Raw genomic sequence first — 24619 nt, 5'->3', positions numbered from 1 at the left:
AAACTTGATGGAATGATTTCTCATACATTGATAAGCTTAAATGGATTGACCCACCAAGGCTGGTCTTACATTTTAATATAAGAAAGCTAAAGTTTTTAAAAGTTTTCTGATGAAACAGAACATACCAGTCTGTCCCTGTCCCAATATTGTAGCAGTAAATTGAATTGCTGTCCCTTGAGCCAAAGTATTATTAAAGCCATACTATTAATTTTAATATGTCACCTCTACCTGACTACTTCCCTCTCCTGTTCTGCAGCCTTCTATCTATTCAAGCTCAAAAGGCAGCAGCCATTCTCCTTCGCAATTGTTTCAATCACATCACCTTTCCACTCTATCTTTTCTACCATGTCAAATACAAAATTCACTTTCAAGGCTCCTCACAATATTATTCCCAACCTACCTATCATCTTTAGAAACCATCAAGATGTCAGCTCTCATCTTGGCTCTGGCCAGTGATACCAACTTTACATCATTCCCACGTATTAAGTTACGAACAAACTCTTGTCTACCTCCTCTTATTGCAGGGTGGAATCAGAAGTCCATAAATTATGTAACACCCACCTTAAATGTCTCCACATTGATGGGGTGTGTGTAGACTTGGGCCACATGGTGAGTGTTGCCATCCTCCTTACTTTTCTAGATGTTGCTTATGGCATGATTATAAACAACCACTTTAAAGCTGCCTTAGAGAAGTTTTAAAACACAGACACAGAGTAAGTGATCAATATTTGCACTCTCAGTTTGAATATAAAAAGCTTTCTTTCATAATCCTTATATGCATTATTATTATCTCTTCTGTATCTTTTAAAGATCTCCTTTACTGTGATACCTTCAAAAGTGTAACAGCCTAGGCAGCTAGGGGAAGAATACAATGGCTCATTATTGTATTGAGACTCTTGTCAATTTCCTTCATGGGTCAGGAACATAGACACTTTCAAATGTACAGGGATGCTGAATTTCTTCCAATTCTTGCTCAGTAATATTATTTTCTCAACTATACACAGAAATATCAAAATCAGGCTGCATAATGTGCCCCTAAATTTGGAACAATTTGCCTAAACCTAAATACAAATGGTGCACATTATCTCATTCTTGCACCTGTGCTGAGCACCAGTTAGATTGTTCCACAACATAAGAGTAAGTTTGGACTGTCTTTGAAAAAGTTAACAGCTGAGTCAGTAAAGGGAGATGTAGAGGTGTTAGTATGATGTTTAGAGCTGCTAAAGTGAATATTTTTAAAATTATAATCAAATATATTACTTTTTGGCTGCAATCATATACCCAAGGATGGACATTCCAGAGGTTCATTTTTGCCCCCTGAGACCCCTGCCGTGCATGGTCCTCATTCCACAGAACGCTGTGCAGTCTATAGAGTGCATCGCCCCCAAAAAAGATGAAAATTTGGCAGCAAACTGCTCTATAGCACTACAGAGACTAATTTAGCTTCTTCACAAGCTAAATTTAACACTTCTGGCATTCCAAAGCCTCTACAGACATATTTTTAAAAGTATTTTTCAACTGGGGGGAGACCAGGGAACATTTGGGGCGATGGGGGCTGCATACAGCCTGAGGCTGCACATTGCCCTCCACTGGTATACACACCGGAAATAAGTTCCATTGAACACTGTGAAACTTATGGCTGAGTAACCACATATAGGATTGCACTATGGATACTGCAATCTGCACATAGTTTTTGGATGAGTCAGCATAGATCATATAATGGCTGTGTTCATAAAATTGATTAAACAACATATCTGTGAAAGACCTACGATGTGAAAAAATTTAACATCTGCACACAGCAGCTATGAATGAATGATATACATCACAACAATAGGTCTAGAGTATCTGATAGAAAACACTTTGTGCTTTACTTCCCACAAAGATACTGGATCGGTCTGTTATTGTTCAAAGTTGCCTTTATACGTCTGGAATTTTCTTTTTTTTAAAGTTCCACCTGGCCGTCATATCTACTCCTACTGTAGGTAATGTAAAACACATACTTTGGATGATTTCTCCCAGTAAAGTCCATGGGACTAGTCTGTCTTAACTCAAAATACATCCCTTAACATGGTGGTGGATTGGCTGTCCATGCAGTAGCGTTACAGTAGTTCTGTTCAGTCATTCAGTTCCAATATGGTTGGAATCACTGGAGGACTCTGGTCATTGGCTCTTCCCCCTTTGATGCATTCCTGTAGCTCATGTCTGTCACCGAACATGCATTGCAGGGAGAACCTCTCATATAATTTAAATCAACTGAGGGGTAACTAGTGAATAGGAATGATAATATAGCTGAAACACTTAATTCTACAGAGGTGTGCATTTTGGTCCAAGAGGCTTAGACCACACTGAACATAAAAGCCAATTCTTCCTACATCAGCAGTGGCGATCAGCTATGTCTTAAAGATAAGATAATATTATCATTGTGCATAAAGAACTACAGGTATATAAATACAGAGTATATTTTCCTGTGCTGTCTTAGTGAAGCAGACAACTTGCTGTGAAATCTGATAAGCCTGCTGTATCTAAAACTGTATTATTGGGGTTTTCATTCCTAATTGTTTTTTTAAACAATTGCTTTCTATACTTGTAGATCCTGATTCTCTTGTCACTTGGTTTGGTGTAAATTAGGGATTACTCTGCAGAGATTGAGGCATTTACAGAAGCAATATCCTACGTGAGAAGGAAGGCAAGAAGGCCAACAAGGTTTGCTGGTAAATAATAAACAAGACAAGCACTTTCTCTTGTGCTTGTGAAATGCTGTTCATGTCAACAAGATATAAGATAAATATTTTATTTGCAGAGGATATTTTAGATTTCAGTGAATTGCTATTACATTTTCCTTACACAGTAGCCAGCGTTGTTATAGATTTTTCACTATTTTGGTATTGGTTTTCACTATTTTTCACTATTTTGGTATTGGTTTCTTATCCTGGAGGGGCAGGATATCAGGTAACATGCATTTGAAATACCTGGAATTTTTTAAATATTTAGATCAAATATTTATTTCATTCTAATACTACAAAATACCACTTAAAATAATGGGGCTATAACTAATAAATAATGCCCTAGCTGCTATTATCATATGTGACAGCACATACTGTTCGTGCTGCAGTGTAATATTTATTGTTGTGCCTTTTGACTCTTCAGCACCAGTCAAATTTATTTATGACTAATAATGACTCAACAGCCAGAACACCAGATTCCATCTGTTTCTAATAAAATGTGAGGAAAACAACATACCTGATACCAAATTGTAGCTGTGAATAAGAAAATGGTCATGCAGGGCGCAGTTTTATGAAATCAACAAGTTGTCAGTAGATCATCTTTGGTTATGTTACGTACTCAAGATTATTCACCATTTCCTTCTAAATCCAGCACAAACTCTTTCCCCTTACCTTTAGAGATCCCAGCGGCCTTGCCCAGTCCTATCTTTCTTTCCTTAATTAAATTATATTCGTGTCTGCAATCTTTACCTCCCTGAGTTGCTCCAAAATTTCCTGGCTTTTTAAATGACTTTAATTCTCCTTTGTTGCCCCATGTCTCTAAGATCACTTGCATTGTGTTACCTCTCTCTCTTCCTTTAGATCTGTCTTCATAATTCACTTTTTTTTTTTTTTGCAAAGCCTTTTTAAATGTCATCCCCAGTTGAAACTAAACTTAAGTATATGTAGTTTCATTTGGTCATATTGACCCCGGATTCCCCATACATATTCCTTTCCTTTCTTCTCTCCCCCTCCTTTTGCTATTTTGACAACTGTTGACATTTGGATTGTAAACTTATTGGGGCAGAGTCCTATTTTACTATATGTTTCTTGCTCATATACATTGATGGTTCTATATGAATAATAAACAAACACTTAAAAATCATTGTTTTTAGGTAGAGTAGATTAGCATGTTTTAACTCATTTGTTTTCACATCCAGTCATTACAAATATGCAAACATAACTGGTAGAAGGCATTCACAGACACATTTACCACTAAGAGAGCAAGCTTGTGCACATCTATTCAGAAGCAAGCATCACTCATTTCTATGAGATTTATGCACAGGTAGATGTGCATAGGATTGCAGTCTAAACTTTGAATTCCTTTCGGCACCTCCTGAAAACGTCATTATTCCAGGAAGCCTTTCCTTAATGACCAGCCATGTTTCACTATACATTTTGCTTCTTTTAAAATCTATTTTAAAGTGTTTTATTCTGTTTTTACTTTATTTTATCTTGTATACCGCTCAGAAATTTTCAATGGGGAGCAGTATATAAATATTGTAAATAAATAAATAAATAAATAAATCTATTTTCAGGACACAGTTGCCTTTCATCAGGTGAACTGTGTATATGTTGAGGGGTATTCATACACAAGACTCAGAGATTGTGTTTTTTAAAGCAAAGCAGGTCCCCTGATCAAGTGCCAATTGTGACTCAAAATTAATTGGGATTTTGTTTGTAAATGAATACAGTTGACTCTGTGTCTTCCTATGGGTTATTTTTCTCATTTCCTTCTTTTGGGTGAATGACATTTCCCTCTATGAGTGTGGAATTATAATAGCCATTCTACAAATTATGAAGAATAAGTTGATAGAAAGGAGTAGAATATTGAACCACATCAGTATTCAAGATTCATTCATTGTTGCTTCATTTGGTTTGTCTATTTAAACTGATGCACATCTTTTGGAGTTCCTTGATGTATTGCATATCTTAATGCTGGAAAACATCATAATTTAGAACAGATGTGGGCAGAAAATAGATCTATCCTGATGTTTTGGATATCAACTCACAGCATTCCTGATCACTGCCCATGCTGGTAGGGACTGAACTCCAAAACATCTGGAGATCTACTCTGCCTGCCCTTGCTCTAGAACAGCATTTCCCAACCTGGTGCCTGTCAGTTGTGTTGGGTTGCAACTCTCAATATACAGAGATGCTCTTAAAAAAGAGAAGTAGGTGGCCTGAAGTTGTTCATGATCAGTTTTCCACAAGACCACAGTCACCTCTGCATAAACCTGCTGCCCTCCAGGTGTTTGAAATTACAGTCCCAGCATGCCTGACCATGGACATACTGAATTGCAATGATGGGAGTTGTAGTCCAATACCTTGGGAGTGCACCATGTTGGGGAAGGGCTGCTCTATAAAAAGAGAGAAGTAGGTGGCCCTAAATTGTTCATCATCAGTTTCCCACAACCCCATAATCATTTCTGCAAGTCATATTCTCCATCCTGTCCTCGTGGTTTATCTGCTTTGGGAGAATGAGGATTTCACTTGCACTTCCTGCCTCCTTAGGGAGGATGTGGTATTAAGGCTTGTGAGCCTTAACTCCCAATTACCACACTTTTTGGTGCTTGGTTAAAACTGTAGAGCCTTAACGTTGTTTTGTAAACCATAGTTTTTTTGTTTAATGAATTGAACTGTATTTCATTAAGGTATAATCATGCAAAAAATATACCAAAATACCCTCATGTCAGCCAAATGCAGTGCCATGCAATAGCTTTGTGAACTACACTACAAACTCAAACTTTTCTGAAACATAGACTCGACGGATACATTCACATGGCCTGCTAGACTTCTGACGTCATTAGGCCCTTCCCCACCTCCACCCTTCTGTGTAGGCTCAACTGTCATTAACATTCTGTAGGTTAGCAGGTTCCTGCCATGCAGTTTTCTGGGGGGATTTTAAAAGATCTTTTTAAAATTCATAGTCCTGTGTACTTCTGCATATATAAGAAGTTCCCTGAGTATGTAGAATCCCCTACATTATTTCTGGGCAGCCTAGCTTCTTTTCCAAAGTGAGAGACACTCAGCTGCCTGAATTCACTTTTAGAAGGTATGATAATATTAACAAATGACAATGTTATATCTTTAGTATGTGAAATTATCAATTCACAATTGAGAGGCAACAAAAGACCAAGAATTATTTACAAATAACCTTTTAAAAAACTACTGTTCATATGTACATAAGGATATAATTGGATTTAATACCTGTATTATCTAGTTGGTTACTTTGACCTGTTTACAAAAAAAAAAAAAGCTCTGTGATGTTTCCTTTAGCTGAAGAAATGTGTAGTAGTGCATAAACTTCAATACTAATTAAATAAGCAAATCAGCATTCTTAATTTATGCATACTTTAGCAGAGCCTATGCGATATATATTCACCATACTTTACTAGGATCTACAGAATCCATTCACCAAATTTCTGGGATTACAAAAAGGAACATACAGTTGACTAGTACTACTTTAGTAATAGAAACTGCCAAGTTCAAATGAAAGCAGCTGTAGATATCTCAAGTCTGATACAGATATATATATATATATATATATATATATATATATATATATGCTTTTTTTCTTAGTTCTAATTTCAAGCAAGACCAAGCCTTTCTTCAAGGATCACTCTTCTCCCTTCTTGATTTATGGCATTCAAAATGACTCGTCTTTGGATGTTAAAACACAACAGTGTTTAGCATAATGAGTCTCTGTAAAAAGCAAGCATAATCTATTGCAATTTTAGAAGTCAGTTTAATTGCCCAGAAATCACACAGGACTGAGAAATATAGTTTTGCTCCTAGCATTCTAACTTCTCAAATGAGAAAGATTGTCATTCAATATCCTTGCTATCTCAGGGAGAAAAATAGGAATTATAGCCATTCTCTACAATGTACATAAAGTTAGTTGATTACTTACTATAAACTTTCATATGATTTTACAGCATTCCAAAAGATTAGATGAGCAATTCCTAAGAGTTCATTTAACTTTGGCCATAATTAAAGCATTCTCTTTTTTTTTCAGACTTCTTATTTAAAATTTAAGCCAGCCATGTAAATTAAAACTAAGCTAAGGGAGGACTGGAGAATTTAACATTCATTTTAAAAGTCAGTAATATCACACAACCTTTGTCTCTTAAGGTTCTTCTCCTGGCCTTGTTCCAACAGAAAATAACTTTTAAAATAAATTATTCTTTACTCTTTTACTACAATTTCAATCACAAACTTTATATGGGTAACAGAAGTGATATAAAAAGACAAACTGAATCAGTTAATCTGTGTGTTATAAAATACCATAGGAAAACTCATAACTTACATTACAGTTATTTTCATCAACACCCACAGGTCAAGTTTAACTTTAATACACATTCTTGGAATTAGCAATTCTCCTTCTTACTAAGAGCACAACACTTCTATCTATCATCAATTTATATAAGAATCTATTTTGACATAATTCAAAGAAATAATAATAATAATAATAATAATAATAATAATATAAGTAGTAGTAGCAGCAGTATTTTCAAAGAACTGCAGGATGATGAAACAAAAGTAAAATGTCTTTTTCAGTACCATGGACAAGACCAACCAGATGGTGCAGCCTACAATCAGCCTACATGTGTCTTGCACACAATGTGAGACATAACAATTACTGACTAAACTTTTCATCTTCAACTGCTTTGGTAAATATTAGATCAACATTGTGTATTAACTTATGATCATTATTTCTTTAACAACTACATGTCATATTTCACTGAGTACCAAACTAGAAGTTACTATTTTTAATGTCTAAGTGCCCAACTAGACATTGAAGATATGATTTTGCCACTGCCACTCCAACTTTCAACATAATATATAACCATAATCCCAATCTGCCCCAAATATATCTGAAGAGGAAAGTCCGGATTTATTTTTTAGAGCATAGAAGCAAACAGGTAGAGGCTGCTGAGCCCTCCTCCCTCCTTTCAATTATCTCCCCATAGGTTAAGATGATGGGTGGATGAGGATTCAGTACTTCACATCCTTTTCCTTTAAAAATCACTCCCCCCACACACACACCAGTTATATCCATGATTGGTCCACTTTAAAGAGATGGTTCTGCCACCATCACTTCTAGTTTCAGGCTAATTTATACTCATGATTGAGGCAGAGTTAAGCATTTTTCCATCCCATTGATTTCAATGAGACTGCTAAGTACATGCTTAAATCTCTCCTACTGAAAGCAATGGAGCTTAATTAGTTGTATTTTGCCCTATGTGTGAAACAACATCCAAGCAGATCTATTTCACTATCCTTTACTGAAATGACAAAAGTTCTCCAAGAGGAGTGGATATTTTCAGTGTTCAGAATTTACCCTCATTTACTACCCATTTCCCTTATTTATTAGCCAATAAATTGCTGAATAAGAAATGATGGTGGGATACTCCCTCATTCATCTTTTGGAGTGCTTTGTCCATGCTTTTCTGTAAAGCGTGTTGTTCATGTTGTGGTGGATGTCAGGTAATCTGCCACCTCAATTACTTTTAGTTTGATACAGAGATAGATAAACTTCAAATGCGATATTTAATAACCAAGATGAAAAGTTGGCTTTGCTTTTCACTGATCTCGCTTTTAGCAGATAGGTTAATGTACAGTTGTAAAAATGAATATCTGAAATGAAAAACAACAACCCATCTTTACAGTACCTTTGACTAAGTTATTGGAAGGACTTTGGAGTAACATGACACATTTGCTGTCAAATTAACTTACCTCTTCGGGCCAAATCCAGCCAATATTAAGCACTTTAGCGTATCACTGATTTCATGGGAAGATTTAAGTTTAGGATTAACTCTGAAACATAAAACTACTTGTCTTGTGTTGCATCATGTTCCTTCTTAAATGAATAATTTTATACAAGTCTGTCTATAGAAATATATCAGTGCACCAGCTGCAAATGCTTGATTAACTTAGCACTATTTCTAAACAAGTTGACTTCCCACATAAACTTCAATATGCTGTGGGTTTTAACAGCAGAGCAACCATATAACTCATGTCCCATCCTCTTATTACTTTAAGGATGAAAAGAAAATAGGTAAATGATCCTGCATGGAAACTTTAACTTGACATCCCACTATGTAAATAAATAAATAAATATGTGTTAATCCTTCTAATCAGTTCAGAGATAGTGAAGTGAACTGACATAGTTCTGCAATAAGCAGATAAACAGATCATAAGGACTTCCCAGATCAAAACATAAGTTTGTATCATCACTTTTCTCACAAGCCTTAAAAAAATCAACAACACATAATCCATTACAATAATGCAGTTGTTTATATTCTGTTGAGGCAAATACAAAACCCATATGCACTTACCCCAGGGTGGTCATAGTGACAATAGTATACCAGAAAGCAGCAGGGATGCTGGTGAATTTGGTGGCTGTTGACCCTTTCTCAGCATAAAACATGACTGTGGCAAAGATTATGATGGCCATAGTGAGAGAAAAGAGGAGAAAGCCAAGCTCTGATGCGCAGCTTTTCAGAGTGTAGCCCAGGATGCGCAAACCCTGTGAGTGGCGGGAAAACTTAAAGATCCGGAAGACCCGGAAGACACGCAGTGTTACAAAGGCCCCACTGACATCCTCATTGTTGGTCATCACAAGAGCAATGTAATAGGGCATAATGGCCACTACATCAATGATGCTCATGACACTACGCATAAACTTGTAACGGCTAGGGGCAGCCGCCAGACGCAACAGATACTCTACTGTGAAGATCATGACACAGGCCGTATCCAGGCAGAAGAAAGCCACATCATAGCGCTCTCCACAGGACAGCTCCTTGATGGCACCAGGACTTACCCCACAGGGCACTGTCTCCACCACATTTGCAATGACGGAAACGGCAATGAAGAAGCCCGTAACATAGTAAAAGACCAGAGCCAGTGTGCTAGTGTGCGGATTCTCAAAGGCCCGCCACATCCTCTCCCGAGCTGTCATGGAAGGCAGATTGCATTCATTAGCATTATCCTGATCAGCATCATCCTGAAGACGTTCAGCATTTTCCCGTCGTCGATCCTTGTATTCCTCGTAGCAGCAATCGCCAATGATCTCAGGGATAATACCAAAAAAGGCCAGCTCCTCATCATAGGCTGAAATGCACTCTTGACGGGGGTAGTGTAGCTTCCCTGTTCGATAGAAATTGAGGATGTGTCGGAAGATGTCAGGATCCCGGTCAAAGAAGTATTGCTGTGTCTCTGGGTGGTAGAAGAAATCCCGCTCTGAGCTGCCCAGCAGCGTATCAGGATAGCGTTCCAGGGTGTCCAACCAGGTCTGGAACTGGGTGCCACTCACATTCAACACAATCAGAGAGTCCTGGCTTCGCTTCCTCTCCTGCCGGGGAGCATTCGGCATGGGGCTTGTGGCCACTGGCATCCATCCTATAGCTGCTGCCCGAGCAAATGGCAGCCATGCCGCTACTCCTGCTGCCATTGTGTAAGATTGCTGGGAGTTCTTAGAAATAATCCAGTCTACTGAAATGTAAAAACAACATGTGCCAAGAGGTTAGGGTGTCCACAATTTCTAAATAATAGAAAACGTTGCCCATTTCCCCCTCTAACTTTATGTCACCTTCCCCAAACTGGCACTGTTCTTCTATTCTTCAAGTCAGTTTAAAATTTTTAATTTACTATCTAATTTGCACAACACAAAAAACATCACATACTATTGCCAAAACTTTCTTTCTCAACCAGTATGAGATCAAGAAAGATGTTTTAAAAAAACATAGCTAAAGTATACTGTTTGCATGAACTAATCAGCCAGCCTGCCATATTCAGTAAGCAATAATCAGCTAATATGTCAGGCCAAAAGGACAACCTCCTGGCAAGGAAGTTTCCTGTTCTATCCTGATTTCTGGAAATGTTCCAAATAACAACCCAAATATTTCCCCTACCAATAGGTGGCTGAAAACTGAGGAGAGAGGAAAGATAAGGCTGAGTTGCCTTGGGCAAATCCTTAAAATGGTACTGCTGAAGGAACACTTGCTAATTTCATCCACTCCATTGGTAAGCAGGTTTAGGAAGGAAGGGTGGAGAAGATGAATTCACAGCTGATTTCCTTCATCCAGATCATTGCATCATACCAATAACTCACCTTCTCCAGATTTTCTGTCCTAGGGAAACAGGACAGAAGGGATAAAGAAAACAGAGAAACCTCAAACTTTGGTAAAGCCAAGCTTTCTTTAATTTTTTTTAAAAAAAGTCATGAGGAACAGGTAGTTGGGGAAAGGGTGTTTAGGGAAGGTGAGAAGTGAATTAAAAAGAGATAATTAAGGAGGGTATAAGGAAAGATGTCAAATTTTGCCTTCATATGTTCAGAAGTTCCGGAAGAAGAGTCACTTGTAGAAAGGAGCACACTTGAGTGACATAATGAAGAGGGAAAAGCTAGGCATTTCATCAAAAGACAGGGAGGAGGAAAGCTCAGCATTAGTTGGAAGCTCAGCTTTTAGGAGGGAAAAGAGAGTGGTGCGTGAGGGAGTTGAAAAAAGAAAGATGTGTTGGGAGTTTGGTCCTGAGGGGAGAGGAATAGTCATAAAATGGGACCTTTGGGATGCTGTGATGAGGGAGGGAAGAACCAAATCACTGTGAGAAAAAGGAGTGTCCAGATGCAAAGGGAAAGGCAGTTGAATTGGGAGGCGGGGTCTTCTTAGTTGAGATGATGAAAGGGAGGGCCAGAGGAGTGCAGGAGTTGGGTGGGGGTCCCATAAGCGACCAAGCAGAGTTGAGGGAGGGTAAAAGAGATACTTGAGTTCTGTGGATGGCGATTAGGACAAATAGTGTATACGGTGTGAGAACATCAAGCAGGGTGTATGTGTGTTAAAGAGTACAAGGGTGTTAGGACAAGTAAGATTGTAGAGTCCCAACCCTACTTGTGAAGCTTGGAGGGGGCACATACAGTATATGGCATATCCTATACACAGTGCAAAAAGAATGGGGGGGGGGGCAGGAAGGGACAGTAGGAGATTAGGAAGTTCAGGTCCTGCAAAGGGAGTCACCCAGGAGGGCTTAGGCAGGAAGTTTGTTCAGGAGTCTCCGTGAGGGCAAAGGGCTGGTGGGGTTGTGAGGGAAATACGATTGCGGGGTGGGGGGGGGAAGGGGGAGGTCTCTGGATCCCTCCTCGCTTTTCGCCCGTCTCCCACGCCCTTCCACACACAGGAATCGCCTGAATATGTTTCCGTGCTTCTGCTCTCCCCACCCGGCCGGTTGCCCGCCCTCCCCCGCCTCCCCTCCCGCGACGCTGCAAGTGTCGCCTCGCCTCGGCGCCTCACGAGCCCTCTCAAACTCCGCTCGCCACTTGATGCTGCCGAGCAGGTGGCGCGGCGCCCAAACCTGGTGGTGCAGACGGGGTTTAAAGAAGGGGTGGGGAAGCCAAGAGAATCCATAATAAGTGTGCCGGGGGGGGGCGTGTAAACGGCGTGTGTGTGTGTTGGGGGGTCTTTTACTTGTGGGGGGCTTTGGCTAGCCTAACCCGGCGCCCCCTCCCCCTCAATTCTTCTCAGCCCGCCCTTCCCTGCAGTCGCCTTACCTTGGCAAAGTCCGGCCAGAGCGCTCAGTTCGCATGGAGAGGACTTCGAGGCGGGAGACTCTCCCGCGGGCGCTCGTGAAGAGACGCGGCTGAGGAGGCTTCTGGTCAGCCCGCCCGCCCGCCTTCTTTTTTGCTTCTCTTCCCCTCAGCAGCAACAAGTTCAACGGCAGACGCGGGGGACGGGCAGGGGGCGGAGAGCGACGCAATCCCGCCTGGCAGCAACTCAATGCAGCCCCTCTCCTCCTCCTCCTCCTCCTCCTCCTCCCAGGAAGGAGCCCAGCTCGGCGGCGCTAGTCAGGCAGGAGGGCTGCTGCTGCTGCCCATGCCGCTGGCGGAGCGCGGAGGGCAGGGCTGCTGCTGGGGACCGGGTTGCTCCTTGCTCCTGCTGCCTCTCCAGACGCCAGCGGGTGGCCCATGCCTCGCCGAGCAGGGCGAGGGGCTTGCCTGCGGCCGCTGCTGCAAGAAGGCAGGCAGGCAGGCAGGCACTAGGCAAGGCAAGGCGGGCAGGAGGCAAAGGAGGGGAGAGAATCCCACCCTGCCGCCGCCGCCGCCGCCGCCGCTGCAGGTTATGATTTCAGAGGCGGCTTCTTCGCCTTTCTTCCCTTGCAAATGTCACTGGAGGGAGAAGCAAGGCGGCGGGAGCCGTGGCGTGGAGGAGGAGGGCATCGATCCGGAGAGGAACAAAGAGAATTACAAATCGGTGCACACTCCGGCGCTTGCTAGTACAGGCGAGGGGACTGCGTGTGTGTGTGTGCGTGTGCGCGCGAGTGTGTGTCGCTCTGCCCCATCCTCAGCGGCGTCGCTTGCTCTCTCTGTCTCACACACTCACTCACACACACACACGCGCCTCGGGATCTAGAGTGCGCTCTCGTTTCTAGTGGGAATGAAGATGAAAGAAGACTTTATAGATTTTTTTTTGAACGTGATTTATTAATCAAGAAACGGAGTTTCCGAAACTTTGTGGGGTTCCTTCTCCGCCCCTCTTTGAACTGTCCGTTTGCAACCGAAAACGAACTCATGTCAGGTTATGCAACGCGCCCCGCCCTCTCGCCCCCCTCCCCAAAGGACCGCTGCATTTTATAGCTCGTGTTCAAATCGCCTTGGATCAGCGATCGAAAATGATCGTCATTCCTAGGACGCCCCCACCGCCCCCGTCACGCAATCTTGTCTTCTATCCGTAAGCTTTTTCAACCCAAAATTTCTCCCTTTTGGACCACTAGATGGCGCGTGGAGGACGAGTAGTCCGCTGCGCTTTCATTGTTCAAAAACTTAAAGAAACAGATCTGGTGTAGAAATGGTAAACCTGTTGTCTGGACTTTACCACTTCAGGTCGGTCGGTCGGTGTGTGTGTGTGTGTGTGTGTGAGTGTGTGTGAGTGTGTGTTTTGAACAGAAACTGGATGGATTCCCAGAGTCCCCAGAATCAGAGCCACCAACTTCCACTGAACCTAGCCTAATATTTTTCTCCCTGCAAGCCATGTATTGACATTTTACTGTAAGGAGCATTTAATCCTGTGAGCCTCTACCTACAAGCTAAAGTAGTACAGCCCAAAAGCCAGACTTCACCACCTCAGGTGGAACTAGGTGTCAAAACATATATGACTTTAAATCTGTGCCTTGCAGCTATATCTCTTTTCCCCGCCTCTACTTTAGTGTATATTCAGGGACCCCAGTCCAGATCTTAAAAGCCCAGTGCACTCACCCACCCATACTAGAGACCCCATGCGAACTGGGCTCCGTGCAACTACTGTAGAGCAAAAATGAAAAATAAAATAAAGATGTAGCTGCTAGAGATAAATTTAAAATAATGTCTGTTTGGGAATAGACCTCTGTTTTCAAGCCCTGGTTACTATTACAAGGTTCCTGATTTGCTATTGGAACAAAAATTAAGAACAAGTCAAATCAATCTGGATCAGACCAAAGGCTTATCTAATCCAGCATTCAGTTCCCATAGTGGTTGATAGGTATAAACTTGGCCTAGGAATAGATAAGGGGTGGGAAATATTTTTTCTGTTGATAGTTGTATCCCCTCAAATGTAATCTGTCAGGGGGCTCATGCCCCTAGTGAAGCCACTCTTCCTAGTTACTTTCTTTTACACATCCTATTCTCTCTCCTTCGCTCTTGCACAGGGGGCAGACAGATCACTCTCAAGAGAGGTCAGAACTGATCGCTTGCAGAGGGTCTCATGAAATTAGGCTGAGGTCTGTAGCTTGTCCATCCCTGAAATAAGGTCTACTGTTCCACCACCTTTGCAAAGCGAAGATGAAGAGTGAAGCTAAATGTCTCAAATATAGGGTTCTAAGAATTGCCCCCTTCCTTATATCCCTGCTCAATCTTTGTGATTATCAGAGGGAGCATTTCTGAAGGTGACACATGTGCCTGATTTGATGCTTCTGTGGAAAGGAGTATATAAATTTGAATAATAAATAAATAAAGTTCTCACCTGAAATCATTTCATACATTTTATATCAAAAATTAAATTTGAAGTTGTGATTCCCTCAAGGCATTCTGGAAGCCAGTACAGTATATCCAGGTATTCTAACAAATAAATCCTAGATGGTGATGTAGTAGTAGAAATGATAGTAAAATGCCATTTTAGACATTTACAGAAGGCAATGTCCAACAGAATCACAAAACAATTAATAAGAACATAAGAAATGCCAAGGGTCCATCTTGTCCAACACTCTGTTCACACAGTGGCCAACCAGCCATCGGCCAGGGATGAACAAGCAGGACATGGTGCAACAGCACCCTCCCACCCATGTTCCCCAGGAACTGGTGCACACAGACTTATTGCCTTGAATACTGGAGATAGCACACAACCACCAGGGCTAGTAGCCATTGATAGCCTTTGCCTCCAGGAATTTATCCAAACCCCTTTTGAAGCCATCCAAATTGGTGGCCGTCACTACATCTTGTGGTACTGAGTTCCATAATTTAACTATGTGCTGTGTGAAGAAATACTTACTTTTATTTGTCCTGGATCTCCCACTAATCAGTTTCATGGGATGACCCTGGGTTCTAGTATTTTGAGAGAGGGAGAAAAATGTTTCCCTGGCCACATTCTCCATACCATGCATAATTTTGTACACCTCTATCATGACTCCCTTAGTCTCCTTTTTTCCAAGCTAAACAATCCCAGTTGATGTAACCTTCCCTCATTGGGGAGATGCTTCAGCCTCTTAATCATTTTAGTTGCCCTTTCCTGCACTTTTTCCGCTCTGTAATGTCCTTTTTTAGGAGTAGTGACCAGAACTGTACACAGTATTCTAAGTGTGGTCGCACCATCGATTTGTATAAGGGCAGTACGATACTGGCCGTTTTATTCTCAATTCCTTTTCTTATAATGCCTAACTTGGCGTTTGCCTTCTTTACAGCGGCCGCACACTGGGTGGACATTTTCATTGAGCTGTCCACCACAATCCCAAGATGTCTTTCTTGTTCGGTCACCGCCAGCTCAGATCCCATTAGGTTATACTTGAAGTTGTTGTTGTTGTTGTTTTGCCCCAACGTGCATCACCTCACACTTGCTTACATTGAACTGCATCTGCCCTTTGGATGCCCACTCTCCCAGCTTGGAGAGATCCCTTTGGAGCTCTTCACAATTCCTTTGTATTTTAACAACCTTAAATAATTCGGTGTCGTCAGCAAACTTGGCCATTTCACTGCTCACTCCTAATTCCAGATGGTTTGTGAACAAGTTGAAAAGAATTGGTCCCAGTACCAATCCCTGTGGGACTCCACAATAATAGAACATGCTATTATTCGGTAACAATACACCAGTGAATATAATCATGAAACTATGCTGTTGCTGACTTGGCAGGTACACCTTGATTTGTGCTTTCCCAACCAACTGCCTAGTTGACCTCTTTATTTCCTTGAATTACTCAACTGTTGTATCCCAGGCTATAGGATGGGGCAATTAAAAGAAAACAAAATAATCAACTGCTCTGTGGGAGGGAGCCCAGAAATGGAGGGAGGAAAGCAGGCTAAGATTACCTCAGGCTGTTGCTCCAGCAGGACTGACCCTCCTTTCCCTCACAGAGTTTTCTATCAACTGCCCTGTAGAGAGCCTTAAAAGTTATTTTTCATATTGTTTTATAATGGTGCAGCCTCCAGTATCAGAGGCAGTAAGCCTGTATACACTAGTTGCTGGGGAACATGGGTGGGAGGGTGCTGCTGCACTGTGTCCTGCTTGTGGTTGTGTCACAGTGTCCTGTGGCAACTGGTTGGCCACTGTGTGAATAGAGTGCTGGACTAGATGGAGCCTTGGTCTGATGCAGCATGGCTCAACTTATGTTTTTATTAATGTATTGTCATTTTACTCTTAAGCCACCTTGGTAAGATTTTATCCTGAAAGGCAGGATATAAATATCTGTAATAAATCAATAATAAAATAACAAATATAAAATAGCTTGTTAAAATCACCGCTAGGCAGTTAAACCACAGCAGGAATTATCCCCGCCTGGCACGGCATTCCTCTATATCCTCTCAAATACAATCCCTCTTAATCTGAGCCAGAACTCATTGTAGCTCAGTGCTCAATCTTCTTTTGAAAGTTCCAGATTGACCCTGAAAACTGTGAACAAAGAACAGAGTGTGTGCCTGAACATGTGCAGAGAGCATTCTTTTCACACTGCAAAACTGCAACCAGTCTTCACACAACTGGAAATAGGAGTCAGTGCCACAACTGCTTCCAGGTAGGCTTTTGTATCACAGCACATCATTTTTGAGAAATTATACACTACACTGCTCACCCAGTGAGCATTTTAAACTGGCCCTATGCAAAGGCATCTTGGAATGATAGAATGAGTCTGTCTGAACAATATTTCCAAATGATGCACATTATGGAGATTACTACCAAAGACCTCCACAGTAATTATTAAAGGTATGCATATGTACCGTACATCAGTTAGAAAAGTGATTCATGACGGCCAAGAAATGTAGCCAGTGTTGATGGTGCGATGTTGAATTACATTTACATAATGTTTTACTAAAATGTGCTTGGTATACAAAGGCAAGCATTTCATTTTAAACAACGCATGGTTTATTCTCACTTTCGGGGAGAAAAATCAATTGGATCTTTCAATACCTAGATCTATTTTTTAACTACTTCAGTGCATGATTTTGCTGAATATGGGATGTTATGGGAATTTGGTTGTAAGCAATAATGTTTCCCCCCTCCCCTCAGTACTGGAATATTATGTACTTACGTGGTGGAAAGTGCAAGCAGTTGGATGAAACCTTCATTAGAATTTGGCAGGAGTGATGCTTTAAATAGACTGGCTTTTTGGAAAGCCATGTGATATTGAGCTCTGTGTAGAGCAGAGCTTTAACACCCCAGTTATTGGGGGGAAATACAGTAATTGTATTATTAAAAAGACCTGCTCTCCAATTTCCTGTAAGCTCGTCAGGACATGTAGAATAAATGTCAGTGATACCATTTTCCAATTCTAAGTGAAAGGGCAGGGCCTCTGATCTAATAATGTTGGAAGATAATGTTTTGACTGCTATCAAAGCAGTTGATTGATGTCTTCACTTTAGCAGCACAACAGCAAGTCATGTACTACCCCCCCAAAAAAAAATCAATTTAAAGTAGCTGTTTTCCAGCTGACCTATCTTTCCTAATAGAGTCTTATTAAAATATTTTTTTTAAAAAAAAAAAAACCACAAACAGCAACAATGCCCTATATGTTTTTGTAGAAGTGCAACACAGGTCTGTTTATCCAGCTGTAAGTCCTATTGACTAGGGCTGTGCATGGACCCCCTGATCTGCTCTGGATTTTGATCTGCAACTTTCGGATTGGGTCCTCTTTGCTTTGGGACGATCCGGCTCGGGTCCACTCCACTTTGTGGGAGATCCGGATCCGGATCTCCGTGTTTCCCCCCATAGACTTGCATTGAAAATGTCAAATGACTATAACTGTTTTAGTGTTCAATTTAGAAACATGAAAATGGGCACCAAGAGAGCATCTAAATATATCCTTAGGCATGGCCACTTTGAAGGAAATCTGATCATGCCCTGATTTTGGGAGAATTTTTAAAGTTAAACCTAAATCAGAATCTTCCTCTCAGGTAACCAAGTCAAAAATGAACACAGGGAACTTCAATATAGAAAATTATTAAACTGGATGAGTGTACAGCACATATCTGTTCATGGGATAAACAACTCAGACCTTGCGTTGCCACGCTTGGGTCACAATACTTCTAAAAACTTAATTTCTTTCATGCCATCCACACATTTCAAAGTGCTATAACGTGTTGGTTTTTCAAGATGCGCACACACACACACACACACACACACACACACACCCCTCTGTCACAGTTCACCCACTCCAGGGTATGCCCAGCCAATAATTGTAATAACAATAACAATAATAATACTAATCATCACAACAAGAAGAATTAGAACAAAAATGCTGTCTGACTTTATTACCAGTAAGGGGAAAGTGGACGTGCCCAGTGGAACAGTGGACTGTGCCACCAGTCATTTGGCCAGTCCTGTCTAGGTACCTGCCTTTGAGAAGCCACATCACACATCAACTCATGCAAATCATTGGCTTCCGTCCACTGGTTCCCCTTTGGAGGGTTCTGATGACACTCAAGGGCAGTGGGCACTGGGCCCGTCCACATGCTGTACAGCGCATCATCCACTTGCACCACTTCTATCCAGTTATCCACCAAGGTTATGGTGGGTACCTTGCAGTGCTGTGTTGCCTATCTGTTATTTTACTTTGTATATTATTTAAGGTTGTGTGTGAGAGAGTTTGCTGGACCTACTGCTTCACCAATCCACTACAAACTGAAAAAAGTCCAACCCAAAGACAAAGAAAGAAAAGTTACTACGTATCCCTTTTTGCTTATTCCCCCTCCCTTCAACATTGGGATTGGAGGTTGCTTCACATGGGCTGATCACTTATCACGATTGGGGGATGAAGATGTCAATCAACGCTGAAAAAAAAGGTTCCCCCTCCCGCTTTTACCCATTCTATAAAAATTAATAGCAATCCAACCGCTGAACGATTTTTCCTGAAAATCAACATAAATGACCCCCAATCATCAATGTCTAAGCACACTAATTTTCAGGGATCTAACTTTAATAACTAAGAAGTTATAGACATTTTTTCACCCAATGCAATCCTATGGGAAAAAAGTCCAAAATGGCGGATGGAGCTCCGAAAAGACACGGAGCTCTCTGCAAATCAGCAAATCGCTCCACATCGCTCCTCTACCCCTCCAAACCACTTTGCCTCCACCTTTGGCGGAGGTGAAGCAGGTCGCTCTGCTCCCACTTATATGACCCAAAACAGGGTGGAGCACAACCCTACTATTGACCTCAGTGTCTAGGGTGACTATATGGAAAGGAGGACAGGGCTCCTGATCTTTAACAGTTGTATATAAAAGGGAATTTCAGCTGGTGTCACTTGTATGCATACAACACCTGGTGAAATTCCTTCTTCATCACAACAGTTAAAAAGCAGGAGCCCTGCCATCTTTTGTATCTGGTTGTGATGAAGAGGTAATTTCACCAGGTGCTGCATGCATACAAATGACACCTCCTGAAATTTCCTTTTCTATACATTTCCTTTTCTATAAAGATACAGGACCCCTGTCCTCCTTGTCATATGGTCACCCTAACTGTGACTTACTCCATAGGAAGTATACTTAGAATTAAAACTCTGACAGTAATGTAAAATTGTTAGCTTAGGAATGAAAGCAGCTTATAATCAAAACAGCCTGTATGAATGATCTCTGAGAATCTGGATGGAAAAATGGGTTCCTTTCCTTAAACTACATTCGGTCGGTAAAGTGGATGGACCAAAATGTTGATAGACCTATACATTTTATATAACTGAAGGTTTTTTCATCAATCACAAGAAGGAAGTGAATGAAAGTTATTTCAATAAAATTTAGTCATATGTTTTGCCCAAATTCTAATTGGTAAATTCATTTATACTGTCTCTCTCCCTTTCCACTAGTTAGATGTAAGAGAGATTTTTTTCCACTACAGCAGGTGTGCAGAACTTCTTTCAGCCCAAGGGCTGAATCTATTTCAGAGAAGCTCTTGGTGGTCACATTCCCATAGGTGAGCATAGTCTCAAAGTCCAAAATACAAGCATATTTAAAAACATAAGAAGAGACACGCTGGATTTTATTTATTTATTTATTTATTTATTTATTTATTTATTACATTTCTATACCGCCCAATAGCTGAAGCTCTCTGGGCAGTTCACAAAAATTAAAATCATAGTAAAACAATCAACAGGTTAAAAGCACAAATACACAATACAATATAAAAAGCACAACCAGAATAAAAACCACGCAGCAAAATTGATATAAAATTAAAATACAGAGTTAAAACAGTAAAATTTAAATTTAAGTTAAAATTAAGTGTTAAAATACTGGGAGAATAAAAAGGTCTTCAGCTGGCGATGAAAGGAGTACAGTGTAGGCGCCGCGGTGCCACAGCGGAGAAAGCCCTCTTCCTAGTAGCCACCTATGTCCATCTAGTCCAGCACTCTGTTCACACAGTGGCCAACCAGCCACTGTGTGAACAGACAAGGAACCCCAAAGCAGGACATGAGTGCAACGATACCCTCCCACCCATGTTCCCCAGTAACTGGTGTTTACAGGCTTACTGCCTCTGAAAGTGGAGGTAGCACTTAACCATCATGAGTAGTAGCCATTGATAGTCTTCACCTCCAGGAATTTATCCAACCCGCTTTTAAAGCCATCCAAATTAGTGGCCGTCACTACATCTTGTGGTAGTGAATTCCATAGTTTAACTGTGCACTGTGTGAAGAAGTACTTCTTTTATCTGTCCTGAATCTACAGCCTGCTTCATGTGATGATCCCAGGTTCTAGTATTATGGGAAGGGGAGAAAAACATCTCCCTATCCATATTCTCCACACCATGCATAATTTTGTACACCTTTGTCATGTCTTCTCTTACCTGTTTCTAAGCTAAACAACCCCAGCTGTTGCAACCTTTCCTCATAGCTTAATACTTATTGCCAGTAACTAAGGCCATTGCTAGACGAGGCCTTAGCGTGGTGTGAGGCCTGGTCTCCCTCCTGTGCATCCAGATGACGCACAGGGGTTTCCGGGGTCAGGCCGGGCTAAGACCTCGCTTGAACCGGGATAAGCAGATTCGCTTATGGCCCGGTTTTTCCACAGCCCCGGACTCTAGCAACTTCCGTGGCTTTTCCCGGCTGCTCGCTTACTCACGAGTAGCCAGGAAAAGCCATGGACTGGGCACAGCGCTCCATAGGACCGCTGTGCCCATCGGGCCCGGGGGGAATCATGGGGGGGGATGGGGGCCGGGGGAAAGACCAACCCAACAGGAGAGATAGGGGGGAGAAGAGTGGGCAAGGGCAGGAGCCTGGCAAGCGGGGGGAGAACGGACAAGCAAGTGGGCGGGGGGGCATCAGGCATTGTGGGGGGGAATCAGGGGCAGGGGGAGCGGGGCCCCTTTATTTTTTAAAAAAGCACTTACCTTCCCGGCGGTGTGCTCCTGCGCACATGGCCCTTTAAAGGGGGGGAAATGGCGGACGCGATGGGGCTTCCCCTTGCCCCGTCCGTCTTGATGTGTGGAAAAGGGCGCCAGCGCCGCTAGTTGCAGCGCGCTGTCGCCCCAACTCCCGGCCGGATTATCCGGTAGGTCTAGCAAGGCCCTAAGCCTTAGAGGCATTTCCACCTTTTAGAATGGGGGAAAACTGCACAACAGTCAGGAAAACACCAAACGTTGGGGCCTTCAGAGAACCAGATTGGTATCCCTGGAGACTGGATCTGACCCTGAAGCCTGATGTTCTGCGTCCCTGTCCTACAGCATCATTTGATAGCTAACGGCCATCTGATGGCCATTTAAAATTTTGGTTCCTATTATTGTTAACTGCCTTGAGTGCCATTTCCTTTGTAGAAAGGTGAGATATAAATCAAATAAATAAATTAATCTCTTGTATAGACACCAAAAGCTTGAAAGAAAAGTTCAACAGTGCAACATTTAACTTCAGCCAGAAAAACAAAACAAAAAACATAATCTTCCCTTCCCTCTAGTATTTACTGGAACCCATCCTGTTATTTATAAGTGACTCATCTCTCAAAGACTACTTCTCAACCGTTTCCATTTAAAAGGAAATGACTCTGGCAAGCAATTCCTATTTTTTAATCCAAAGTACAAAACGTTGCACAACTTGTTAACTAGGACTTACCCAGTGACAAACTCAGGAACTGCAAGCTAGATTCTTGGCACAGGGCTCACAGGTTACACACTTATATTTGTGGGATCCATCCATACCTCTGAAAATGGTGGCATGTAAAACATCCTAGAGGTACATTTTGAACACTAAACCTCTTGAGCTCATAGAATGTTGCTTCAGCTTAGTAGGCATTTCAAAGGTCCAGCTGTCTACAATCAGTCTTCTATGAACAAGCTGCACCCGAGTCCTCTTGGCTTGAGTCAGCTGATGACAATCTGTAGAAAGAACTTTACCAACATATTTAACAGTTTTATGTCCTATTGTATATATGTTGCAGTGGGAACCCTCTCTCTTCTGACATTTTGTGTCACAACAGCTCTGCACCTTAGGCACCAATTATGCTGGCTGTTGCTACACCTGTGTTGCACTTGCATTTCTCATAGCAAATATGTAAAATAGTGATGCCCCATGCACTACCTGGACTTGAGTGTTAGCATCAGGCTTTGAGTAGCCAAGTCAATGAAGTGTGAGTAAAACTATTCAATGCACACCTGTTTTACGCCGGCGCACTTAATCAGCAGCTGTGGCACTGTTAGTGTATTATCTAGGTTTATCTAGATAATACACTCTGCATTATCTAGGTTTGTTGGTGGGTCAACTTTAATTAGTTTGGCCAGCAAGACCCTAATAAAGTGTCACAACTAGTGGGTATCATGTGGGTTGAATGGGAAAAGAGTGAAGAACTCTAGTAAACATCCTGAAGCATCAAAGTGGTAGAGGGAGATTTATCTATCCGTTGTAACCTTCCAAGGTTCTTTGGCAAGAGGGAACCTAGAAAGAAAGAATCCCCAAAGGATGGACAGGCTCAGTAACCCTAAGACTTACCAACTTAGACCTGGATGAAGAAACCAAGCCATGCTCTGCACAACCTTTAAGGTGTGTGGGCAGCAAGCAGCGAAGTGTGGTTCATGCTATTGTCTTTAGTCTTTGAGCTGGGGTAAGACCACCTCAACCAGCAAGACAGCAGGAGGAAGAGGTTTCTAAAGCTCCCAAAGCTAAGCATCCATTAACACCCATTCATTCACACCCATACAGGACTTGGGAGGTATAATATCCAAGTAGAGGCTCAGTTTGCAGATGTGTTATTTAATAACACATTGTTTAAGGCAACAATGTCTTGTGACTTTATTTTGGGAATGGAGATAATACGTATGAAAAGGGCTTGAAAATGATGAGAGTGTTTAAGGACATGAATCTGTTTTTTGCACTTTATGTTTGCTTTGGAAATCACCCATGTATAGGATTGCTGTGTAAAGTGTGGAGCTACTTTGAGTAATATGCCTGACAAACTGTACAGCCATATAATGCCCTTCTGTTCTGTCAGAAAATCCTGTTCATACATAACTGAGATTCATCTCCACAAAAGTTGAAGCCTTTTGTTTATTTATTATCTGGATATACATTAGATGCTTTTTAGATTTCAGCATCCTTTTCACTAGCACCTCGGATTATTTATAAATTATAAAGCCTAATTTCATGTAAATTCAAACCACTTCTTAATCAATTAATCCCTTAAAGTCATAATCCTCTTTTTGTGACATCACAATCATTTATTAGGAAATGGTCATGATGTGATAAAAAGGATTATGACTTCAAGTAAAAATTAACCAGCAGGAACCATAGAAATGAGGGGAAATCCTTTTTTCATATGAGTAATCTTAGACAAATTCAATGATGAAAACTGAGGTGTTAGCAAATACAGTAGGGGGGAATGAAGTGCTAAGAGTTTTCTAGATCTCTTTTAATAAAGGCTACAGCCTAGATGCAGTGCAGTGCATTAGACTTAATTGTTAAATAAATAAATGTGCTTATAGCTGATCTAAAATTAATTTTAGATGCCTGGATTATTATTTTTTGGTATGTAACAAGTTTTTGATAGAGTGATGGGAGAAAGGGGGCTGCTGAAATGTCCTGCAGCATAGGCAGGGACAAACAGTTACCCAGTAAACACCTGCTATCCTTCAGGGCGGTCTCTGAGCTTTCAGAACAAACCTGGGCACAGAAATAAGGGTCCAAACCAATATCCTCTATTTCAAGGCCACAAGCGTGAA

At 41.5% G+C, this 24619-nt stretch overlaps 1 protein-coding gene across 1 annotated transcript in view; it reads right to left on the bottom strand.

Annotated features, from left to right (window-relative positions):
* Positions 1 to 10220, bottom strand: part of KCND2 (potassium voltage-gated channel subfamily D member 2) — a 339757-nt gene extending 329537 nt beyond the window's left edge. The window contains exon 1 of the mRNA XM_063134056.1: positions 9104 to 10220. Within this exon, the coding sequence (XP_062990126.1) occupies positions 9104 to 10218 (1115 nt within the window). The 5' untranslated portion in view covers positions 10219 to 10220. The remainder of the gene's footprint in view (positions 1 to 9103) is intronic.
* Positions 10221 to 24619: the final 14399 nt, after the last annotated feature.

The sequence above is a fragment of the Elgaria multicarinata genome, chromosome 9 (genome assembly GCF_023053635.1).
Source record: "Elgaria multicarinata webbii isolate HBS135686 ecotype San Diego chromosome 9, rElgMul1.1.pri, whole genome shotgun sequence".
Taxonomy (NCBI): domain Eukaryota; kingdom Metazoa; phylum Chordata; class Lepidosauria; order Squamata; family Anguidae; genus Elgaria; species Elgaria multicarinata.
This window is presented reverse-complemented; position numbering and strand designations above follow the sequence as displayed.